The 25650-nt window shown below is 42.4% G+C and overlaps 1 protein-coding gene across 3 annotated transcripts in view; it reads right to left on the reverse strand.

Annotated features, from left to right (window-relative positions):
- The window catches only part of LOC117363311, a 393068-nt gene that overhangs the window by 248001 nt on the left and 119417 nt on the right, over nucleotides 1-25650 (reverse strand). For all 3 annotated transcript variants that reach the window (XM_033950808.1, XM_033950807.1, XM_033950806.1), the window contains exon 2: nucleotides 20453-20521. Coding sequence is in view for 2 of the 3 variants with exons in the window: in XM_033950807.1 (XP_033806698.1) it covers nucleotides 20453-20521 (69 nt within the window). In the remaining variant the exon portion in view is untranslated. The remainder of the gene's footprint in view (nucleotides 1-20452; nucleotides 20522-25650) is intronic.

Consider the following 25650-nt stretch of genomic DNA (forward strand, 5'->3'; position numbering starts at 1 on the left):
ATGCAACACCACAGAAACAGTGACACATGTCTCCTAAAGCAATAAATAAATAGAAAATTTTTTTCTACCTTTGTCTTCTCTGGTTTCTACTTTCCTCATCTTCTTGTTACTCTCTTCCTTCCATCCACTGTCTGCCATCTCTCTGCCCCTATATGGCATCTTCTCTCCTTCGATGCCCCTTCCAGAAACTGTATGCCTCCCCCTTCCATTTCTCCTTTCACCCCCATTGGTCTGGCATCTCTCGCCTCTTCTTCCCTCTCCCACACCTCTCTTCTGCAATCCCTTTCTTACCTCATTTTCCTTTTCAATTTATTTTCTGCATCCATCTAGATTACATTCTTACTACCCTCTCATCAATTTCCTTTTTTACTGTCTACCTACAGCTTGCCACCTCTTTCCCTCAGCCCCTCCAGTATTTCCCTAACTTAATCCTTTTCCCCCATCATATGCCCTCCTTTTATTTATCCCCTCCTTCCATCATCTGCCCTCTTCTCTCTCCCCACTTCCATCATCTGCCCCTTCTCTCTCTTTCCCCCCACTTCCATCATCTGCCCTCTTTTCTCTCCTTCTCTCAACTTCCATCATCTGCCCCTTCTCTCTCTTTCCCCCCTCCTTCCATCATCTGCCCTCTTCTCTCTCCCCACTTCCATCATTTGCCCCTTCTCCCCACTTCCATCATCTGCCCCTTCTCTCTCTTTCCCCCACTTCCATCAGCATCTGCCCCCTTTCGCTCCCTACAACCCAATTCCATGCAGCATCGTTCCCCCTTATGTCTCTTTCCCTGCAATTCCATCAGCATCTGCCCCTTTCTCTCCTTCCATCACGCATCCATACCACCCTGACCCCCTTTCTCACCCTTCAGCATGATTCCATACCACCCTAACCCCCTTTGTCACCCTTCAGCATGATTCCATACCACCCTGAGCCCCCTTTGTCACCCTTCAGCATGAATCCATACCACCCTGACCCCCCTTTTTCTCCCTTCAGCATGATTCCATACCACCCTGACCCCCCTTTGTCACCCTTCAGCATGATTCCCTACCACCCTGACCCCCCTGTGTCACCCTTCAGCATGATTCCCTACCACTCTGACCTCCTTTCTTTCTGCATCCCAAAGGTCCCACGATGACTGCTTCTGCTCGGATGGAAGAGGTAAGTGACGTCGGAGGGGGCTGAACCGGCAGACACAGTTAGTTGCGGCAAGATCCCCCGATGACTGCGGCTGCCGGTCCACCCCCCCCCCCCCCAACATCACTTACTTCTTCCCAGTCATCGCGGGACCTTCTTCACTTCAGTGTGGCTGCCGACTCTGCTCTAAGTACGGCAGCCACGCTGAAGTGCCGTTTGAAGCAGCGCGGGATGTTCCATATCCGGCCGGCTGTGCACCCCCTTGGAGCGTGCACCCGGGGAGGACCTTCCCCCCGGCCCCCCCCTTTGGTACGCCACTGTGTTAGCGTATAGCGCATGCTAAATCGATTAGCGAACACTAATTGGTTAGCGCACCTTAGTAAAAGAGGGCCTAAGTCCAAAACAAGTGCCTAGATGAAAAACACACCCATGATCTGCCCCCCTAGCCATGCTTACTTATTGGCAGGCTCCTTGGACTAGATGCCTACCTCAAAGGGATAAGCGCCTATCAAGTTAAGTGCCTACCAACCAATTAAGTGCGATTTACATCAATTACGAGGTGGTAATTGTTAATTATTGGTGTCAATTAAGCCTTTTAAGTCTTTCCCCATATAACTTATGACGAAGACCACACAGAGGAAACAGAGAGTGGGGGTAAATGGACAATACTCGTACTGGAAGAGCATCACCAGTGGGGTGCCGCAGGGCTCGGTGCTTGGATCCGTGCTCTTCAACATCTTCATAAATGATCTGGACGTAGGTACGACAAGCGAGGTGATAAAATTTGCAGACAAAACGAAGTTATTCAGAGTAGTGAAGACGCAGGGGGATTGCGAAGATCTACAACATGACATAATCAGGCTCGAGGAATGGGCTGCGACATGGTAGATGAGGTTCAACGTGGACAAGTGATGCATGTTGGTAACAAAAATCTCATGCACGAATACAGGATGTCCGGGGTGGTACTTGGAGAGACCTCCCAGGAAAGGGACTTGGGAGTTCTGATCGACAAATCGATGAAGCCGTCCGTGCATGTGCAGCGGCGGCGAAAAGGGCGAACAGAATGCTAGAAATAATAAAGAAGGGGATCATAAACAGATCAGAGAAGGTTATCATGCCGCTGTACTCGGTCATGGTGCACCCTCACCTGGAGTACTGTGTACACCACTGGTTGCCGTACATGAAGAAGGACATGGTACTACTCAAAAGGGTCCAGAAAAGAGCAACTAAGTTGGTTAAGGGGCTGGAGGAGTTGCCGTACAGTGAAAGATTAGAGAAACTGGGCCTTTTCTCCCTCGAACAGAGGAGATTGAGAGGGGACATGATCTAAACATTCAAGGTACTGAAGGGAATAGACTTAGTAGATAAGGACAGATTGTTCACCCTCTCCAAGGTAGGGAGAACGAGAGGGCACTCTCTAAAGTTCAAAGGGGATAGATTCCGTATGAACATAAGGAAGTTCTTCTTCACCCAGAGAGTGGTGGAAAACTGGAACGCTCTTCCGGAGTCTGTCATGGGGAAAAACACCCTCCAGGGATTCAAGACAAGGTTAGACAAGTTCCTGCTGAACAAGGATGTACGCTGGTAGGGCTAGTCTCAGTTAGGGCGCTGGTCTTTGATCAGAGGGCCACCACGTGAGCAGACTGCTGGGAAGGATGGACTACTGGTCTGACTCAGCAGCAGCAATTCTTATGTTCTTATGTTCACCATGTTAGTAGCCTTCCTCTGGACCGACTCCATCTTTTTTATATCTTTTTGAAGGTGCGATCTCCAGAATTGTACATAATATTACCAGAGTCTTATACAGGGGCATCAATACCTCCTCCTTTTTTCTACTGGCCATACATCTTCTTATGCACCCCTAGCATCCTTCTAGCTTTTGCCATCACCTTTAGACAGGGAAATCCTATGTGCCTCATTACTTCATACTAATGGTTTTATATATTATTATTGTTAAATTCTCTTCTTGTTTTTACATTTTGTAATCACATCGAACCGTAAGGCATTTTGCGGTATATAAATAAAGTCTTATGTTATGTTATGTTTTCAACCTGTTTGGCCACCTTAAGATCATCATATACTATCACACCCAAGTCCTGCTCTTCTGTCGTGCACATAAGCTCTTCATCCCCTAAATTGTACTGTTCCTTCGGGTTTATGCAGCCCAAAAACATTGCCTGCCAAATTTCAGACCATTCTTCAGTCTTCACTAGGTCTTTCTTCATGTTATTCATACCATCTGGGGTGTCTACTCTATTGCAGATTTTGGTATCATCTGCAAAGAGGTAAATCTTATCAGACAGCCCTTCAACAATATCGCTTATAAAACTGTAAAAAAAAAAAAAAAACAGGCCCAAGAATAGATCCTTGAAGCATACTTTGAAGATCCTTGAAGATCCCTTTCCTCAGAGCAATCTCCATTGACCACTACCCCTTTGTCATTTTCCACTCAACCAGTTCCTGACCCCGCCTGTCACTTTGGAGCCCATCCCGATGGCACTCGGTTTATGTATTAGACATCTGTGTGAAACACTGTCAAAGGCTTTGCTAAAATCTAAATACACATCTAGCGCACTCTCTCTATCCAATTCTCTGGTCACCCAGTCAAAGAAATTGATCAGATTTGTCTGACAAGACCTACCTCTAGTGAATCCAAGTTGGGCCCATGTCTCTTGGGTGTTGCCTAAACTGTCTCATCTTAGAACAAAAGAGAGAGAGAGAGCATTGGGGAACACAGAGCCACAAAAGAGAGAGAGATAAGTGGGACTGGAGCAGAAAAGATTTGTTGTTTTTTTTCGGCCATTTTGTCATCATGGAAGAAAAGCCATTGAATGCATGCTTTCTCAAAAGAATGTGCACTATTTGCAAAGGGGATGCACACTTTTGGAAAGAATGTGTACTCTTTTCTCAAATGCATGTGCCTGAACATTGTTTTTCATTGTGATTCATACATGTGTGATAGTTCATGCACGTGCAATGATTCAAATGGGAACACCATCAAGAAAAATGTGTGCTCTCTTTGCAAGTAGTACACTTTTGAAAGAATGTACACTTATCAGAAAATGAAAAAGAATGCATTTGTTTTATCTGTTCATTTTTATTCATTAATGACTGAAGGGGGGGGGAATCATCAAGGGATGCTAACTGATTTAGCACGCGACACTGATTAGCATGCCCTAAATGCTAAGGCACCCATAGGAATATAATGGGCATCTTAACATGTGCTAATCATTAGCACACACTTACATGGTTAACGCCCCTTGATTAATTCCCCCTCCCGAGTGACATCATTCAAGTCAGTTTTTCAAGGAATTCTGAATTGGAAAATATTTGTTCCTTTTGTTCTGTACTAGTTTTTGTTGGGTTTTTAAAATTTATTTATCATTTTATAATTATTTATCAAGTATAAACTTGTACAGAAAGTAAAATTTAAGTCAAAAGGGCATAACCGTATTAGTCAAATTAAATCAAGAATATAAAGTCAGTAGTACATAACCATATTAATCAGAATTGAATCCATAACATAAAGTTTACTTAAATTTTAACTCAAGTCCTCCACACAGGATCAAGATGGAACAAGAGCGATTTTAATAACAAGAAGTATATCATAGAAGAATGCTACGGCTGATCTAGACTGAACTCAGGGTTCCCTAAAAATCCATCTTATCTATGGTTAGGTCTTATCTTTTTCTTTCTCCAGGTGTGACAACGACAGGAAAGCTGTCAACTGGAAAGGTTAAAAAAAAACCCACATATTCCTGTGAAGAATAATACACTATACATTTGCATGGGTGGCGTAAGTAAAAGGTTGCCCCTAAGGTTAACACTCCTGGTTTTAGTAATAGAAATTCTTTACAACGTCTCTGGGTATCTCTGGTGAGATCCGGGTATATTTGGGTTTGTTTGTTTTTTGGGTTTTTTTTTTCAATTATCTTTATTAACAATTGAAAAGGGAACATACAACCAGGAGCAGAGGAAGCATAAAAACAGATCAGCCAGAAAAACAGCACTGGAAAACTATAACAGCAAAAAGTGCACCGTACAAGAACCCAATTTGTATCTGCATTCCTAGAAATTGTTTCTGTTTATTTTTAAAGAAAAATCTCAATAGCCAGTTTTTATCTGGGGCCAAAGCCACTGTTAATAATAAAGTTACAGGCACTGCCCTTTCACTGTTTGAAGATTCCAATAAAGTGGACACATCCAAAGTTTCCTGTGCAATCTCTTGATGCTGTTTCTGCTGATTATTAGGGAGATAATAGACTTGTGTGAATGGTGGTGTCACTTCCTCAGACAGTCCATCTTCCGAGGAGTAATAATTGAGACGTTCGGGAAATTCATCAATCTTAAGTTATTGCTGCGGGAGAAATTTTCCAAAGACTCAAGCTTCCTCCCAAGATTGGTATTGTCTTTAATGAATGTTTCATGAAGCTGTTTGGTCTTAGATAACTCTTGGTTAATGCTGACAATTGCTTTTTTAGACTCTAATGTTTCCAATTTCAAGTTCTAAATATCCTTAGCTTGACCTTATATTTTCTCTTCTATTTGAGCAAATTGAGGCTTTATTAATTTTGGAAAATTAACATCCAGGTCCCAGATAGAATCTAATGTTACCTCCTGGGGTTTTTGAAGATGAGGAAAATGGACTGCAAATTCTTCTCCAGCTGATGGTTCTCCTTGTTGAACACTCTCCTGGGTCTTACCGTCCCCTTCAGAAGTTGACTCCACAGTCCCCGCATCCAGACTCTCTTGCAAATGTAGAGAGTCTGGCTCCATGCTCCCTTCACTAAAGCACTACATATATGCAGACGATATCCCCTTAAATGACATCTCAACTGAAATTATAGACAACCTCTCACACATTATTATAGAAATCGAAAAATGGACCACCAACTTCAAACTGAAACTAAACACAGAGAAAACAAAAGTCTTCTTGGCAAGCCCCAATGACAAAATAACAAGAACATCACTAAAAATAAACGACCATGAATATCCGATTTCCAAAACCATAAAAATTCTGGGTATCACACTAGACACGCACTTGACCATGGCTGACCACACAACCCCCCCCCCCCACACACACACACACTTCCCTCCCCTTACAACCCCTCTTACTTTTCCTCCCCTTACTACCCTTTTCTTCTGTAACATTCCCCCTCATGCATTTGTAATTCGCTGAATGTCCAGCCTTCTTTCGATGTGAACCGCCTAGAAGTCGTCTGATTATGATGGTATAGAAAAATAAAGTTATTATTATTATTATTATCACCGGCCTCCAGAGCAAGACAAGCTCCCTCTTCGGAGAGCTCCCCCGCCCGCGGGGAGCTGGTAACCTGAGGGAGTGGGGGCGGAGCCCTCATGTCGGGGCTTTAATGTGGTTTCTAGTCCCAAAGAAATTGCCTCCGTTCCGCCCATTTGGGGCATCTCTAGCAGGACAGCCTCCGGCTGCTGAAGGGCGCTCTGCATGCGGCGGATAAGCTCATCTATGTTGCCCATTCCAGGTGCACCGGAGCTCCGCGAGGCCCCAGCTGTGCTCCTTCCTCTCCGTTTGGACATCTCGGAGTAAGTTTAATCCGGCAAATTCAAAATAGATAGCGAGCTCGCCAACGCGTGACACTCAGCTAAGTCAGTCGGCAGCCATCTTGATCTGTTCTGTACTAGTTTTATGTCTATTGTTGTTAAATTTTACATTATTATGTGTGTCATTTGTACTTTACTTAGAATGTAGCTATAATATAGATACATTTTTTAATAAAATAAAATAAATACAATGACATGTCATTGCAAACAATAGCCCACCCCTAAAAATAAGCTAAACTGCACTGGAATAATGAAGATGATATTGAAAGAGCATGTGTGACTAGCAAATTCCCATGCTTCGCAAATATCATTCACTTAACCCTACCTATAGTATTAGTCAGACAGGTACTATTTATCCAAAAAATCCCAAAACCAAAACCCAGCCAATAAAATTTTGGTGAGGAATCAATGATTAGAATATATTATAATGTCATAATTTTTCTTTCTTTCATACAATGAAACATTTTATATATTTAATTTTCTATATTGTTCTCCCAGGGGCTCTCAAAACAGTTTACATGAATTTATTCAGGTACTCAAGCATTTTTCCTGTCTGTCTCAGCATGTTCAAAATTTATCTAATGCACCTGGGGCAATGGGGAGATTAAGTGACTTGCCCAAGGTCACAAGGAGCAGAGTGGGTTTGAATCCACAACTCCAGGGTGCTGAGGTTGTAGCTTTAACCACTGCGCCACTCTAGAAATCAAAATGTAGTAAAAGTGAGCCAAGTCTAGGACAGTCAAGCCATTGTGACATCATTGATGAGGTTGGCTCTTAGGCATTGGTGGAATGAGACATTATGACATCACAATACCAGCTCTGGTTATCAGAGGCTGAAACTTTTCACACTATTTATTTATTCAATTTTCTATACTGTTCTCTCAGGGGAGCTCAGAACGGTTTACATGAATTTATTCCGGTACTCAAGCATTTTTCCCTGTCTTTCCTGGTGGGCTTACAATCTATCTAATGTACCTGAGGCAATGGGGGGATTAAGTGACTTGCCCAGGGTCACAAGGAACAGTGTGGGTTTGAACCCACAACCTCAGGGTGCTGAGGCTGTAGCTTTAACCACTGTGCCACACTGTTGTGATTTTTGCAAGCTTTCTTGTTGTTTGGGTTTAAAATACTACTTACACAGTACCCTTAAACCAGTGTTCTCAAACTCAAACCCTTTGCAGGGCCACATTTTGGATTTGTAGGTACTTGGAGGGCCGCAGAAAAAAATAGTTAATGTCTTATTAAAGAAATGACAATTTTGTATGAGATAAAACTCTTTATAGTTCATAAATCTTTCCTTTTGGCTAAGTCTTAATAATAATATTGTAATTTATAGCTAAAGAGACATATGATGAAGATACTGTTTTATTTTACTTTTGTGATTATGATAAACATACTGAGGGCCTCAAAATAGTACCTGGCGGGCCACATGTTTGAGACCACTGCCTTAAACCAATTCATTGAACAAAAGTGTTAGCATTTTACATGTTTTAAATAGTACATATACATTTAGCATTAGTTTATATGCAATCTATGTAATATCAAAAATTAATTATTAATTTATTAACCCATGGAACAAAAATTAGCTGCATATCTCTCGCATATGCTTTTAGAAAACACTCATCAGTATTTGATATTATACCTCACGCTTTCAATCAACATCTTTAAATTTACAAAAAAAAAACAAGTGCCATGGAAAACCTTTGGTACTGGGTGTTTAAACACCTGCTCTGGTTTATCATCAGTTCTTCATTACATTGTCAAAAATAATCATATTTACTGATCAAATTGTGTTGAACGTGCCAGTGTGAACATTATGAGTAATCTATTAATGGTCTTCCGGGCCATAAACCTCGTTCACAAAAAGGTAATAGCACATACCTTTATAGATTATAGACTGCAAATGTCCAATGAATTCACTGACTACATGACTACAACTTGCAAAAATGTCTGTCTACATATAATATGATTTCTATTATTCAGAAACACTACAACTACAAAATTTGTATAGAATGTCATTTTAGAGAAAGCTGTAGTTCTATGCCACTTAATTAGTACTAAATCATATATCTTCCCATGGAGAGTACTAATTTACAAACTGCACTCTTATTGCATTTATCATAAAGCTACATGTAGACTACTTCACATATAGCAGCTACATGTGTAAGAAATATTTATATGGACCTTCAGTTGGGCACTAAATCCTTCCAGCTGCTAATGTCTTCATCAGTCCAACTTTTATTGAAAATGTCTATAAATTAATTTCTTCATCCTTTTTTAAACTTTTTGTATTTTTATGTATAAAGTTTTTAGTTATATAAAAATCACTTAGCTTTAGATTTTGTTTTTTCAAATCTCATCAAAACCACCTCTCCCGGCATGCATGTTTCAAGTGAAACTTTCTTCAGGGTTGAGGGGATGAAAGCTCCCGCAATTGCTCTCTTCGAAAAATGAACAGGGCAGCACAAGGTGCTTGTACATCTTTGTGGCAGCATAGGATAGCTATAGAATAGCTGCATCAATATCCATGCATAGAAGAGGGGTAGCCTCATAGGTGTCAGAACGGGGGGAGCCACAGGTATCATGACACCCCGAAAAGTTTTCTTCCCTGCCTCTCTCACTGCGAAGTATTTAATCCCTTGCCTCGCTACCCCGGGGCGGCAACTCTTGTCTTCTACCTAAGAAGCATCACTTAGCCGACCAGTCAGTGGGGAGGGCCTTGAGCATTGGCACATGCTCAAAGCCTCCTGGATTCCATGCCCTCCAAAACAGGAAGTTTGGAAGGGACAGGAGCTGGCAGGCCTTGAATGTGCTCAGATATTCAAAGCCCCACCCCAGCCTGCAGAGAATGAGGCAAGGGAATAAACACCCCGCGGCAGAGAAAGAGTGATGCTGACGAAGGGGAGGGAAAGGAAATTCTGAACACCATGGGCAGGAGAGGGTAGGAAGATGGGAATGAGAGAAATGCTAAATGGGAGGGGGGATGCTGTACCTGATCAGAAGGGGAAGGGAGAAGGGAAGATGTTGAAAAGGGTAAGGGAACGGGGGAATGCTGGACACCATAGGCAGGGGGGGTTTGTTGGTTGATTTTTGGGGGGCTTTTTGGACCATTATCACTTTCAAGATTCCTCCATTTTCTCCTCTAAGTGTAGAGGGTCCCCTCCAGGGGCAATGGATCCTTTTATAGCTGCTTTCAACATAAGAACATAAGCAATGCCTCCGCTGGGTCAGATCTGAGGTCCATCGTGCCCAGCAGTCCGCTCATGCGGCGGCCCAACAGGTCCAGGACTTGTGCAGTAATCCTCTATATATACCCCTCTATCCCCTTTTCCAGCAGGAAATTGTCCAATTCTTTCTTGAACTCCATTACCATGCTCTGCCCTATTACTCCCTCTGGAAGCGCATTCCAGGTGTCCACCACACGTTGGGTAAAGAAGAACTTCCTAGCATTCGTTTTCAATCTGTCCCCTTTCAACTTTTCCGAATGCCCTCTTGTTCTTTTATTTTTCAAAAGTTTGAAGAATCTGTCCCTCTCTACCCTTTCTATGCCCTTCATGATCTTGTAAGTCTCTATCATATCCCCTCTAAGTCTTCTCTTCTCCAGGGAAAAGAGTCCCAGTTTCTCCAATCTCTCAGCGTATGAAAGGTTTTCCTTACCTTTTATCAGACGTGTCGCTCTTCTCTGAACCCTCTCGAGTAACGCCATATCCTTCTTAAGGTACGGCAACCAATATTGGACGCAGTACTCCAGATGCGGACGTACCATCGCCCGATACAACGGCAGGATAACTTCTTTCGTTCTGGTAGTAATTATACCTAGCATTCTATTCGCTCTCTTAGCGGCCGCTGCACACTGTGCTGTCGGCTTCATTGTCATGTCTACCATTATCCCTAAGTCCCTTTCTTGGGTACTCTCCTTCAGTAAAATCCCTCCCATTGTATAGCTGTACCTCGGGTTTCTGCTTCCCACATGTAGTACTTTACATTTCTCAACGTTGAACTTCATCTGCCATCTCGTCACACATTCCCCTAGTTTGTTCAAGTCCCTTTGCAATTCTTCGCAGTCCTCTTTAGTCCGAGCTCCACTAAATAGTTTGGTGTCGTCCGCAAATTTTATTATCTCGCACTTCGTCCCTGTTTCTAGATCATTTATAAATATATGCTCTTTCCAGTTCCCCTCAGTTTTGTATCTCCGGTTTGCTCGGGTGGACGATCTTTATTTCAGGCCCTTTCCTTCCTGGTATTTTAACCCATAGCGATTCCAGCTTATTGGTCGTCTCTGCTGTGTCCATTCTTGTCGATTGTATGCTTTCTTTTATGTATAGAGCTATTCCACCTCCTTTCTGTCCTGACCTGTCCTGGCGATAGAACTTGTACCCCGGCAGTGCTGTATCCCATTTGTTTTCTTCATTCCACCATGTTTCAGAGACTCCAATGATGTCTATATCCTCTGCATTGGCCATGGCTTCTAATTCCTCCATTTTGTTTCTTAGGCTCCTTGCGTTAGTATATATGCAATTTAGATCCTGGTATTTTCTTGTCTTCATTTCCTTTCCCTGTGCTTCGGTCTTTAGTTTCTTCTCTTGTGCTACAATCCTTCTAACCCAGTGGTTCTTAACCTGGGTTCGACCGAACCCCAGGGGTTCGGTGAGTCAGTCTCGCAGGTTCGGTGGAGGTCAAAACACACCTCCGACTCATATAGCGCTTCGGTCACGTTCAATCATCTATCAGTTATTCAGTGATTTTGATCAAGACTGATCGTGTACTCGGTTTCTTGATCTATCAATCTGTAACTAACGCCTTATATACATCAATCAATTCCTGATCAAAATTTGTGATTTAACTGATAGATGATTGAACGTGACCGAAGCGCTTATGATTCGTGATGATACGCCCCGCTTGTTCATAATTGGCTGCAGGTGATCACGCAACATCGCTTGGCCTAACTGTGCTGCAGGGGATTTGATGTGCACAGTAGTCGAATTGTAACTGTTGTGATGGTACGTCGTGTGATACTTATCTTAATATTTTAATCCCTTACTAACTATGTTGAGCAAAATACGAAAGTGGTCGGACGAATATGTACAATATGGATTCACATGTATAACAGAACGTGATGGGAGTCAGCGTCCTAATTGCATGATTTGCAATGCCAAGTTGAGTAATTCTAGTCTAGCTCCGGCAAAACTAAGGGAACACTTCCTTAAGCTGCATGGAGATGGAAAATACAAGAACACAACGCTCGCTGAATTCAAGGTGAAGAGAGCAAGATTCGATGAAAAGGCTACTCTGCCTGTTCTCGGCTTTGTACCCATCAACAAACCGATCCTCACAGCATCGTACGAAGTTGCTTACCTGATCGCAAAGCAGGGCAAACCACACACCATTGGTGAAACACTCATAAAACCAGCTGTGTTGAAGATGGCGAATATCATGCTGGGAAAAGCGGCTGAAGTTCAGTTATCTGAAATTCCTCTTTCAAATGACATCATCAGCAACAGAATAGAGGACATGAGCAAAGACATCTTGACTCAAGTAGTTGCAAATCTGATTTCAAGCCCGGCAAAATTCAGCCTTCAACTCGACGAGACCACAGACGTTTCCAATCTAAGCCAGCTTGCAGTATTTGTGCGCTATGTGAAAGACGATGTGATAAAGGAAGATTTTTTATTTTGTAAGCCTCTTACAACAACAACTAAGGCAACTGATGTGAAGAAACTTGTGTATGACTTCTTCAAAGACAACAATCTTTCGTGGGATATGGTTTCTGCAGTTTGTTCGGACGGAGCTCCAGCCATGCTCGGAAGAAAGTCCGGTTTTGGTGCGCTAGTGAATGCCGATGCACCACACATCATTGTTACGCATTGCATTCTGCACAGGCATGCGTTGGCAACAAAAACCTTGCCTCCAAAACTGGCAGAAGTTTTAAAAATTGTTGTGGAATGCGTGAACTATGTGCGAAATAATGCTCTGAAGCACCGCATCTTCAAGGAGCTGTGTAAAGAAATGGGATCTGAATTCGAGGTACTTCTGTACCATTCTAACGTTCAGTGGTTATCCCGGGGACAGGTGCTGAATCGTGTTTTTGCCATGCATGTGGAATTAGCTCTGTTTTTGCAAGAGCAGCAACATTGTCATGCAGATTGCTTCAAAAATTCTGAGTTCATTCTCATTTTAGCGTACATGGCTGATATCTTTGCAGCTCTCAATCATCTCAATAAGCAGATGCAGGGTGGTGGAGTCAACATCATCGAAGCGGAAGAAAACCTGAAAGCTTTTCAAAAAAGCTACCATTATGGAAACGACGAACAGAAAACGATAACTTCGCAAACTTTCCCCTGCTAGACAACTGTGTAAGTAAGATCGAAGATGTATCTGGAATCGGAGACATTTCTGTACCCGCGGAACTGAAGCAAACTATTGCCACGCACTTAGATGAGCTTGCAAAGTCTCTCGACGGATACTTCCCTACAAGAGAGTCATATCCAGCATGGGTGAGACAGCCGTTCACGTTTAGTGTTGAGACAATGTCAATGATGAATACCTCGATGAAATCATTGAAATTCAGCAGAGCCAGGTTCAACAGCAACTCTTCAGAACAACAACGCTCTCAACGTTTTGGTGTCAACAATTGGTAACGTACCCTGTTATTGCTAAGAAAGCTCTGGAAATTTTCATACCGTTTGTTACAACATATCTTTGCGAGCAATCCTTTTCGAGGATGCTGGACATAAAAACGAAGAAAAGGAACAGACTTTGAAAATGGCATGAGAGTGGCACTTGCAAAGGTAAAGCTGCGCATTTCTGAACTGGTCTCTGAGAGGCAACAGCAGAAGTCACACTGATTTGCAGTAAATTTCATTATTATGTTATTATTATTCGAAATATAGAACTTTTTTGTTTTCAAAATTGATATTATTTTTTCCCTCACTATATACCTATGTTTTAAATTTGTAAAAATCATATTTTATTTTTCCAATAAAGAAGGGTTCGGTGAACATGCATATGAAACTGGTGGGGTTCAGTACCTCCAACAAGGTTAAGAACCACTGTTCTAACCTCCTCTTCTGGGTTAGTAAACTCTTGTAATTTGCCCATTGTTTCTTCCCAGCCTTTTTTCCCCTTAGCATCTTCATGGGATACCTTCTTCTGAATCGTCGACGCTTGGTCGACTGTCGGCTTTCCCCTTCTTAGTTTAAAGCCTGTTCTATTCCTCACCTGACGTTGTTTGCTAGAAGTCTAGTTCCCGCCGCGCTCAGGTCCATCTCTCCTGTAGAGCTTGCTCTTGCCCCAGAACGTTGTCCAGTTCCTCACGAAGTGGAACCCTTCTTCCTCACACCATCTCCTCATCCATGCATTTATTGATTGTAGTTCCTCCTACCTTTCACATCTGCCCTCGGTACCGGTAGGATCTCTGAGAACGCTATCTTCTGAGTCCTCATCTTCAGCTTCCTTCCCAGAATCTTGAATTATTCTATCAGCGTGCTTCTTCTGTAGTCTCTCCTGCTGACATCATTCGTCCCGATGTGGATCATTACTGTGGTCTCTTCCGTCTCCGCTTCTTCCAGGATCTTTCCAATTTTGTTCACAATGTCCTTGGTTCTTGCTCCTGGGAGGCAGGTCACTAGTCGATCTTCTCTCCCTCCTGCTATGTGGCTGCCCACATGCCTCAGGATCGAGTCTCCCACTAGGATCGCTGACTTTCCCTTCTTTAATTTTTACTTCGGTCTCAGGTCAATGTCCTTGGAGTGCTTTGCTGCTTCTTCTTCTATGTCCTCAGTATGCTTCGCTGTTTCTTCTGGGCATCGACTAGCCATTTTCTTCCCCTTGTATGTCTTCTTTGGGGTCATCTGCTTCTTGTTCTCCCTTCCATGTTGGTGTTGGTGTAATTTCATTTTTCATCTGAAGTTTGTTCTTTTCCCTCCTCCTCCTGTAGGCTTCCTCAATGAATTTCTCGAGTTCCCTGACCTCCTCCTCAATGTGTCTCTCATTCATGAAGTCTTCAGCTGTCCTGATTGGGTCCTCCGTAATGTAAGGTCCTTCTAGTTCCTGTATCTTGTCCTCTAGTCGCTTTACTTCCTTCTTCAAGCTTTTCAGCTCCTGACACCGACCACATACATATGTCTGTCTCCCCGAGTTGATATTGCGTGATTTGATATGTTCAGAACATGAGATGTTCTTATCTCATTTCAGCAAAGCAGTGGAGAGGGTCCAAGTAACCAGCACAAACAAGCAAAGAAAAGCACCAAGGGACATCAAGCCAAGGATCATCAAGAGTCCTTGATTAACAAACCCGATATGGACTGTGTTTCGGTGCAAAGTACCCATGTCAGGGGTCTTCAATGTTATTAGCAGGAGTAATCACCATTATCATCTCTGGGTTTCTTTCACTCTCCAAAACTACATGCTGAAATTCCCCACAAACCAGCGCTACATTATCTCATTTTCAACATACAGCATGTCTTGACAATAATAGCAAGCTCTGCAGGATCTGCATAATAATAAGATAAGTGTACTATAAACTATTCATAAATTTGAAGTGAGGTTTAAAAAATAAGCACGTTGACTATTGCACGATAAATACATGGATCAATGAAGAATTTTGTATAATGCTAATGTTGAGTATTTACATATAGCGTACCATCTGAGGATCCAATCAATATTAAAGACATTTTGGGTGGAATTTTGAATTGGAGTAATTATAAAATAGATACTTTTTGGACATTCCACATAGGTTACCATTTATCAAAATTATTACAGTACTTTATGAGCTCTTTTACAAAAACTTAGCTGCTCTGATATAATTAACGCACATTAACCCCCTCTTCTATTAAACTGTGCTAGCAGTTTGTTGCGCTGAATGTCCCATGCTGCTCCCAACGTTCATAGGAACTCTATGAGCGTCGGAAGCAGCACGGGGCATTCAGCACAGCTCACCACGCTAAAAACTGCTAGCGCAGTTTAATAGAAAAGGGCCTAAATGTTAGAGGTAGGAGACAACTGTTCTAGGGTCAGTTTTGGTTTTGTGCTCCAGGGTCAGAAACAAGTCAGTAAAGATGGATGAAAAAAAAAGATCTAGAGATGAAAAGGAATCACTGGGAAGAGCTAAGGGAAGGCAAGGATTGCCTCATTCTCAATGACAAACCCTAGAGGCAGTAGACTAACCTGTGAATTTTTTTTTTTTTTTTGCAAGTGAGGCATTACATGAAAAATGCACAATATTCAGAAGTGCACAAAAATGGTGATATTAGAGAAGTTTTCCATGAGAGTCTTTACCTAAAGGTTAGTCCATGTTATTTGCCCAAGGATCCATTTTATTCTTATGGGCCCCGCTGCAGATAACATGAGCTAATCTTTATTTAAAAAAAAAAAAAAAAAAAAAAGCCCCATTTGCAAAATATTTGTATACATATTTTCTTCCCTTACTATAGCTTTCAACACATGGAAGTTTCTTTTAATTCAAAAATAATGTGCTGCAATGCAATTTTATTCAAAGCTGCTCATTAATTATGAATTTGTTGAATATGTTTATGGACTGGCCTAGGCGAAAAAAAAGATAATTACACCTCAGTTAGGTATAGTTTTTGTTTGTTTTTTTGCCAGGTTTTCATAGCTGAATTTTATGCACAATTTTTCTGCAATGCTTACTTGCTTTAGTAGAAAAATTGCCTGCAAACAGGTTGTTAACCTGATGGAAATCCTGAATTTTAGTGCATTTGCTTCATAAGGAGAAACAAGAAAAGTTAAGGAAAAGAGATGCATGGCATAGAACCATAAAGAAAGAACTTTGCAGTGGTCCCTGCAAGAGAGAAACAGACTGAGAAGGTTTGAGGAGAGAGGGCACAGCCTAGATGAAGAAGAAGCAGAGGTCAAAGTAATACTGGTCTTAAAACAAAGCAATACTGGAGCTCCCCCATGCCTATCTGGAAAGAAAGGGAAGCATAGTGGATGGGTGAAAAGGTCAACAGGGTCAGTTTGGCCCTAATAGTTAGGGGAGGAAGCTAAGTGTTGGTTTTGTATTGTAGCTTGGATTGTGAGAGCGAGGAAAGGGTACTGTGGAAGTTGCTTTTCACTTATGCTTAATAGCTGGGTACAGATCCAAGGCCTACCTCATCACAAGCATGGTTTTTGTACAGTAATTTTTGTAACTTGCTTTGTCACTGTAATATGTTGTGATTTTGCAACTTCATGATCATAGTATTTAGCACCAAGCTACAATGACTAGCAAGAGTACATTTTTTGACTATTCAAGGTAAATGGGAAAGACCTGAGGACAATTAGAGTAGTTAACATGTAAATTATAGCATTAGCAGGAAAGCTTATTTTTCAGAACTCCTGCTTGTTTTAACAAAGCCCTAATGGGACATAATCACTGGGGCCTGCAAAGGCTCCATGGCAACAGGAAGTACTGGTCTGGGGCTCCCAACTCCTCAAGCATACCATTATTTATTTACTAGTAGTTTGTGTAATAAAAAAAGAAAGAAAAACACATCAGGTTAAAGTTCAGTTTATGATATTAATGAAAATGAGATCATTTGCAAATGAAAGAAAAGCATAACAGGTCAGCAATTTATTTGATGGGCTTAGTTTATCTGTACATGAAAGAGAAAGATGAAATTATTATCCTAATTTCAGTGCTTTGTGCTGACTGTCCAAGACACAATTACACCTAATATACTGCTGTGTTCTATTCTCTCAAAGTTAAGTGAACAGTAACAATTGATACACACACATAAAGGAGGAAACAAGCTTTATAAATGCAGAAAATTACATACGTTACTCTTAAAAATTAACAAAAATATTTGATAATATCCATCCAGCAAAAATGTTTTCTCTGGAAACTAGCTAGGTTCAGAGATATCTTCACGTTATTCTCATCAAATTTTGAATAAAGTAACGGACAGCGATTCATGTGTATTGTCCATTGGAACTCAGGCCCAGATGCACAAAGCTCGGACACCACGGTAAACAGTACCATGGTGGAAGTGATATATATATATATTTTTTTACTTTACAATGCTCAGCACAATAGCATGCAAATTATATGCATGCTATTCATGTAGAGAATCGCTGGTAAAAGGGAGAGGAACTGTGCCTGGCGCTTGTTCAGAAGAGCAATCAGTAGGCACAGCTCATCCTTCCTGTCAAGTTGCGCTCCCTGCCCCGATCAACTCAGCTGCAGGACTCCCTGATGCCGCTAACGGCTTTGGGGCTTCCCCTGATGCTCAGTTGTTCAGAACTTCCCCTGCCGGCTCAGCTGCTTTCAGTTGAGCCATCAGGGGAAGCCCCAAAGCCGCAACCAGCCTCAAGCAGTCCTGCTGCTCAGTTGATCGCAGCAAGGAAAGCAGCTTTTTTTTTTTTTAATTAAGAAGAGTTGAACAGGCAAATTTTGTTGATTTGTTTATTAACACAGAATACTTCATTTATTAAAATGAGTATGTTTACAGGAAAAACATATAAAGAAACGTAAATATTGTGTCTCATTGAATTAAACCACATTAGGGGCTCCATTTACGAAGCTGCACTAGCGATTCCTGCCCAGTAAATGTGACGAAGCCCATTCAATTCCTATGGTTTTCTTCACATTTGCTGTGCAGGAATTGCTAGCATAGCTTTGTAAAAGGAGCCCTAGGAAAGGGGGAATAAGAATAAAAAACCAAAGAGTCCAAGGGCTGGATTCTGCAAACCGCCACCTATAAAATGGCCAATCACACAATGGCGCCATTTGGAGAATCATGGCTATGTGAAAGGCAGGCACCTAAAATGTAGGTCAGGGTTTTAAAGGCCTGCATTTCCAACAGTTACCGGTACCTTCCATGAGAATCATGTCTACAGAGGCGCATAAGGCCATTTCCAGTATTAACCATGCCCACAGTGAATGTAGGCGCCAGCATTTAAGATTAAAGCTGGCACTGGTGTTTAACTTTATAAATATACAAACATATTTTCTTCCAGTGGTCCTATCCATTTGACTAACACCACTGAATATACTTACAACTATGGCCAAAATTCTATAAAAATCAGATCACCCAAAAAATGAAGACTTGCCCATCAAAGAAGAAACGGACTCAAATAATGGCAAGTGAGATGTCCAATCAGTGCACAGGACCAGTCTTTATTGAATAAGTCCCAACGGAGATCTCAGTTTTGGCAATGCACAGTTGCCTTCCTCAGGAGACAAAAAATACTATATACAAAAAATAAAAAAAATATAAACACCAAACAATAAAAATTATAACTGAACATGTGGAGGGGCATAATCAAAATAAACGTCTAAGTCCGCTTTTGGCTTAAGGCCCTAAACGTTGAAAGTAGAAGCAGAGAAAATGTCCATTATAAAAAAATACATCCAAAAGGAGTTTTTTTTTATAATGGCCTGCCTCTACGTTCAGCTGTTTAAACACCCAGACTACCACTATGTCTACACTAACAACATATAATCGACCAAAAAAAGCCTAAGTCCCAAACGCTCAACACAAGAGCTTTTAGTCGAAGGAGGAGCCAGGAGGGCTTGGGCTCCCTCTTGCCCCAATCTTGTCGGGAGGGGGGGGTCACAGCTCACCGGGGCAGGAAGGCTTGGGTTTCCTCTTGCCCCGATCTTGTCGGGGAGGTTGCAGCTTGCCAGGGCAGAAGGGCTTGGGCTCCCTCCTGCCCCGATCTTGTCAGGGGGGTCGTAGCTCGCCAGGGCAGGAGAGCTTGGGCTCCCTCTTGCCCCAATCTTGTCAGGGGGGTCGCGGCTCACCGAGGCAGGAGGGCTTGGGCTCTATCCTGCCCAGATCGTTGTCGTGGGGGAGTAATGCATCACAGCAGGAAAGATTGGCTATCTCCCCTGCCACGATGCAATCACCCCTCTACCCGAACTTCCACAAACTGCGGCAGGAGAGATTGGGCATCTCTCCTGCCGCGGTTCACGGCAGTTCGGGTAGAAGGGTGATCGCATCGCGGCAGGGGAGATGAGCCATCTCTTCTGCCATGATGATTGCGGTGGGGGGAGGGTATGTTGCTGGGCCGCTGAGCTGTTCGCGCCAGCCGCCATCAGCTCAGCAGGCCCTTTTTCGGAACTTATACCTGTTTTGACTTGGTCTAAGTCAAAACGTATAAGTGCTGACTAGGCAACCTGTCAAAAGTTTTGGTTATACCTGCTGTATGCCTAGGTGTTGGTCGGCCTACGTCCCGCCCACCTCCCGCCCTTTCCCCTCCTCTAAAAATGCCTCTTTTCGTTCTATGCGTTTAGAGGCAGGGGAAAGGCCTAAGCTGGTTTTAGATACATCTAAAACCAGCTTTAATTATGAGTACTGGGCATCCCTCCTGCTGATGAAGAGCACGCCTGTTCGGCAGGAGAGATTGGGCATCTCTGTGTTTTCCCTTCCTTCCATTTTTTCCTTTTTTTGTTCTCTCCTATACAATTTTTGTAGTTCTTCCCTCTTCCTCCTGTGTCAGTTAGTCAAAGTCCTTTTCGTATGTCTTGATTGGAAAATCTGGCAACCCTAGATTCACCCCCCCCCCCTCTTACTACGTCACCATGTGTGCAGCACTGCATTCATCTAGTAGCACTATAGACATGATGAGTAATAAAAGGGGATGTTATCAGCATGGGTTACTGTTAAATCAGGTAATTTTACCACACGTCTGGATATTTTAGCACAGGGTCCATGTTGACAACTTCCCCCCTATATGTAACATATGATACAATACAAATTTAACATATAATTCAATGCAAATCAGAAGCACCTTTTCTACTTACAGTATAATGGTAAACGCCTCTATCCCACAACCTTGCACCTTTCACAAAGGTCAAATAGCAGGGGGCATCCTGAAAAGAAATGCAATAACAATTAATGATAAAAGTTGCTGTTGAATTATGGAACCTGCCACTACAAAGTATAGCTCTCGAATAGTTACAAACCTCATAGATTATTTTATTTTATTCATTGTAAATAGAAACATAGAATATGACGGCAGAAAAGGGCTATAGCCAATCAAGTCTGCCCACTCTAATGACCCACCCCATAGAGTATATGGATTTGTGTATATATTAAAGAGCACTTCTATAAACTGGTGCCTCAGTCTAAGGCCTTAGACCCTGATTCTTTCTTTAAATTATGCCTACATTTGGGTGCCTAGAACAGCACACCTAACTGATCTAGGCATATAACAATTATTTAAAGGCCTAATTAATGCTGATAATTAAAAATTAGCACCTCATAATTAACATAAATTGCATTTAATTGGATGGTAGAGGTAGAGGTGGTGGAGACAAAGGGCTAGATTCACTAACAAAAGATATCCTCACTCATCAGGGTTAAATCATCCAAAAAAGATTACTTAAATAAATTTCTTCCAGATCCATATACACAGTCAACAGCCAATGGATTCTTATTTACTTATCCTTTATTGTTGTATGATTTTCGCTTGCCCCAACAATTGAATGCCCGACGGGACCCGTTTCGCCTAAACAGGCTTTTTCAAGGGTTCCAACAGGGAGCATTTAATTTTGGCATCCTCTCATTCACGGGGCAGGCTCCCCTATACCTAAAAGTTGGGAGCAGGAGAGGTGCTCAGTCCCTCCTGCTCCTAGGCCTCCTTCCAGCGCTGTCTTCCGGAGCAGGAGGAACCGCAAAGTCCTCCTGCTCCTTCGTCTCCTCCTACTCCTGAATGATGCACTGTGAATGTGGACCTTAGGCCCCATCCTGGTGCATCATATGATGCACGGGGAGGAGCCTAAGGCCCTGATTGGCTCAGGCGCCTCAGACTCCTCCTACCTTGGGAGGGGCCTGTGGCACCTGAGCCAATCAGGGACTTCCTTAGGGCTGAGCCTAAGGAAGTCCCTGATTGATCAAAGTAATAGCCATTCAGGGACTTCCTTAGGCTCAGCCCTAAGGAAATGCCTGATTAGCTCAGGCGCCACAGGCCCCTCCCAAGAGAGGAGGAGTCTGAGGTGCCTGAGCCAATCAGGGCCTTAGGCTCCTCCCTGTGCATCACATGATGCACTAGGACGGGGCCTAAGGCCCACATTCGTGGTGCGTCATCCAGGAGGAGGAGGAGACGAAGGAGCAGTAGGACTTTGCGGTTCCACCTGCTCTGGAAGACAGTACTGGATGGAGGCCTAAGGAGCAGGAGGGACTGAGCACTCCTCCTGCTCCCAACTTTTAGGTACAGGGGAGATGTTGGGCAAGGCCCGACCAGGAGTGGGACAGTCCAATCGGGAATATGGTGGGCTGGTTGGAGGGTGGGCCGGGCTGGGGGGGTGAGTCGCATGCCATATTCGCGTGGGTGGAAAGGGCAGCGTCAGGTGGTTGCAGGAGGGAGTGGGTCACCGAGGGAGGGCCCCTCAGCCGTTTTTGACAGTCCTGTTTTATCTTTTTTTTTTTTATGGGGCAGAGATTTTGCATGTGTAACACATGCAAAATATCTGTGCCATGGGGAAAAAAAGAATAAATAAGACAGGCAGGCCTGTCAAAAAACCTGCAGACCTGTCGGTAACTCAGTTACTGACAGGTTTTGCCAATAGTAAAACCCGATTCAAAATAGCCAAGCAATTGTTAGTGAATCAATCGCTTGGCTATTTTGCAAGGGGATTTGCTAATTTGCATGGGAGGGTCGGGATTGGATCGCTATAGGCTTTAGTGAATGGGGTTGGAGGGAAATTTGGTCGCATAGGGCTCGCAAACTGATTGGTACACGATCAGTTTGTTTAGTGAATCTAGTCCAAAGACTGTCTGAATTCAAGAAAGCATGGGATAGACACATGGGATCTTTTAGGGAGAGTAGGAGATAGTGGATGCTGTGGATGGACAGACTGGATGGGCCATTTGGCCTTTTTCTGCCGTCAAGTTCTCTGTGGTCACCTGACTTGGTAGGCACCTACATTTTTAGGTAGGCGCCTAGTCCAAGGTGCCTACCAGAAAGTAGACATGGTTGGAATGGATAGTGGGCGTGTTTTTTCATGTAGGCACCTGTTTTGGACTTAGGCCCAGAAAACCCTAGCATAAATATGGTGCTCCTAAGGTTAGGATGCCTATCGATGCCTAAGCCCACTTTAGTCACTGCTAGGTGCAATTCTATAAAGTGCATCTAACTTTTATAGCAATGTGCCTAAGTACCAGGCTACTTAGCATCTACATTTTGGGCACCATTTATAGAATTGGGTCCTTAACACCAATTCTATAGCATCAGGAGTCTGTTGTAGAATACTAGCGTAAGGTCAATACAGTCATGCCTGTGAGTAGGCATACGTTCTTACATCATGTCAATGGCAGGTGTAAGCTGGTGTACCTAGGTGCACAAAGTGATTTGCATAGTGTATTGCAAAATGATTTAACCTGTTAGAAACAGCTGCCAACTGGTTAAATTTTTTTTTCCCAGCTATCCAGTCATTTTCAGCAGCACTTAACCAGTTATCTCCAATGAAAATGGCCGATTAGCACCAAATTTAGAAGCAGCTAAATTGGGGGTGCTCCGGGGCGGAGTTAGGTTAAGTGCCTATATTCAGCCCCTCATCACATGAGTAGGGTTATCAGACGTCCGGGAAAACCCAGACATGTCCTCGTTTTAGAGGACTGTCCAGGTGCCCTGAGGAATTTTCAAAACTTGGCAGTTTGTCCGAGTTTTGAAAGTCTCCGACCTCAGGGCCGTGTCTGGAGGGTGTCTGCACATGTGCAGATGTCAACGTGATGGCATCATATGCATGTGCACATGTGCGTGACATCATCATGCGCAGATGCCCTCCAGACATGGTCTTGAGCTCGGGGAGGTTCGTGTGGGGGCAAGGTTGGGGTTGGAACAGGGTGGAGTTGGAGGGAGAATGGGGTAGGGCTGGGGGCAGAACGGGGCAGGACCAGATGCTCTCTTTTTTTAGAGAAAATCTGGCAACCCTACGCATGAGTAAACTGCTTAAATCAGGCCACATAAATAGTAGTTCTATCTTTAAGTAGGTTGGCTTATGCGATGAGGAACTGAAAATTGATGTAGCTGGCTATGCATTAACCAGGTCAAAAAAAACCCAAAACAAGTATTCAATGCCAAAGCCCATACAGGCCCCGGCACTGAATATCCAGGAATAACATCAGTGGTGATCACTACTGCTGGTTGAATATCAGTCAGTATGGGCCAGTTTCTATAAATGTTGCTAGGTATGATTCTATAAACGGCACCAAGCGATTGATTGACAACCACGCCGAGCAGTGCCTACAAGTCTAATAAATCCGCCTGGTAGACCCATCAAGTCTTCAAATGGTTCTTTGTTAGAACCACTCACTACATTCGTTGACGAATTTTTGAAATATGAAGTACCTAAAATTGATTCTTATCTTCAAGATTCTAGAGATGTCATTGAAAAGCTGACTGATATCAATAGCGAGTCTTTTCCTTTCATTTTAGCCTCGTTTGATGTTTCTGCCCTTTACACTTCCATTCCGCAGGAGGAAGCTTTGAACATTATTAACACTGTATTGGAAAGAAGAATAAGACCACATAACATTCCTACAACATTCTTGTCTAAACTTGCTAGAATCTCAATGAAAGAGAATTTTTTCATTTATAACAACAAGTACTATAAACAAAAGAAGGGAGTAGCCGTGGGGGCAGTTTTTGCCCCCTCCGTCGCCAATTTATATATGGCGAATTTTGAGTCATATTGGATTAAAAATTCCCCATTCAGTGAAGCATTATATGGATGGTACAGATATATAGATGATGTCCTGATATTATGGAAAAGTAGTGAGAAACATCTTCAAGATTTTCTGAAATGGCTTAATAACTGTGATGAGAATTTAGTATTCTCTATGACTTGGTCTAAAACTGAAATCACATTTCTAGATTTACTGATCGTCCAAAAAGAAGATAAGTTCGAGTTTGATATTTTCACCAAACCTACGGATAGGAACACATTTTTAGATTTTCGGAGTTGCCACCCTTCTAGTTTAAGAAACAATCTTCCTTTTTCTCAGTTCTTGAGGTTGAAGAGAAATTGTTCTTCTCCTAAAACGTTTAAAATAAGATCTAAAGAACTGACAGAAAAATTAGAAGTACATGGTTACCAAGAGAGCTTTAAAACGTACTAAGTACTTTCACAGGGAATGATTGTTCCAGAAGAAATCCCGTAGTGACAAGCCAGATGACAATACTGTAACATGTGCTTTAAGATATTCCACTGGTGGCAATGCCATTGCTCATATTTTGAAAAACAATTGGAAAATCATAGAGTCTAATTCAGTATTTAAGGATACACAGTTACGGATAGCCTTTTCAAGGAATAAAAATTTAAAAGAAATTTTATCTCCTACTGTATGTGATATAGAAAGACCGATTAAACCCATATTATTGGGTTTTTTTCAAATGTGGACACTGTAACATCTGTAAAATCACGATATCACAGAATGAGTTCAAAAATCCTACGGACGGCAAAATATATAAGATAAAGCATTTTTTAACGTGCACTACTGATAGCATTATTTATGTTATCATTTGCCCATGCAATAAACTATACATAGGCATGTTCTCAAGACCATTCAAAATAAGAATGGGTGAACACAAGTCCAATATAAAATGTTTCAAATGTAATGCCCCTCTCACTGAACATACAGAGAAAAGGCCTCAGTGTTCCCTGAGAATAAACTCAGGGAACTGCTATGACAAATACTGAATTGTCATAGGGAGCACATCATTGGTCACAGAAAAACTCCGTTAAAGTGCAGTGCATATATATTATCAAATTCTTATAATCAAAAAGAAGGAAACTGCACTTATCTCAAAATTGTCCTCAGATACGGAACAGATCACAGCTGCTCAATAGTATACAATCTCCACCGACAGGCCCTGTTTCGCAAAAACTGCTGCATGAAGAAGATTTTTGAAGCAGTAGCTCGTTTCTAAATGTGAGTGAAATTTAACTGTGCATACTATGAAAAGAAGACTAAGGTATTAACTGATTGTCTTTTGTTA

The sequence above is a fragment of the Geotrypetes seraphini genome, chromosome 7 (assembly GCF_902459505.1).
Source record: "Geotrypetes seraphini chromosome 7, aGeoSer1.1, whole genome shotgun sequence".
Lineage (NCBI taxonomy): Eukaryota > Metazoa > Chordata > Amphibia > Gymnophiona > Dermophiidae > Geotrypetes > Geotrypetes seraphini.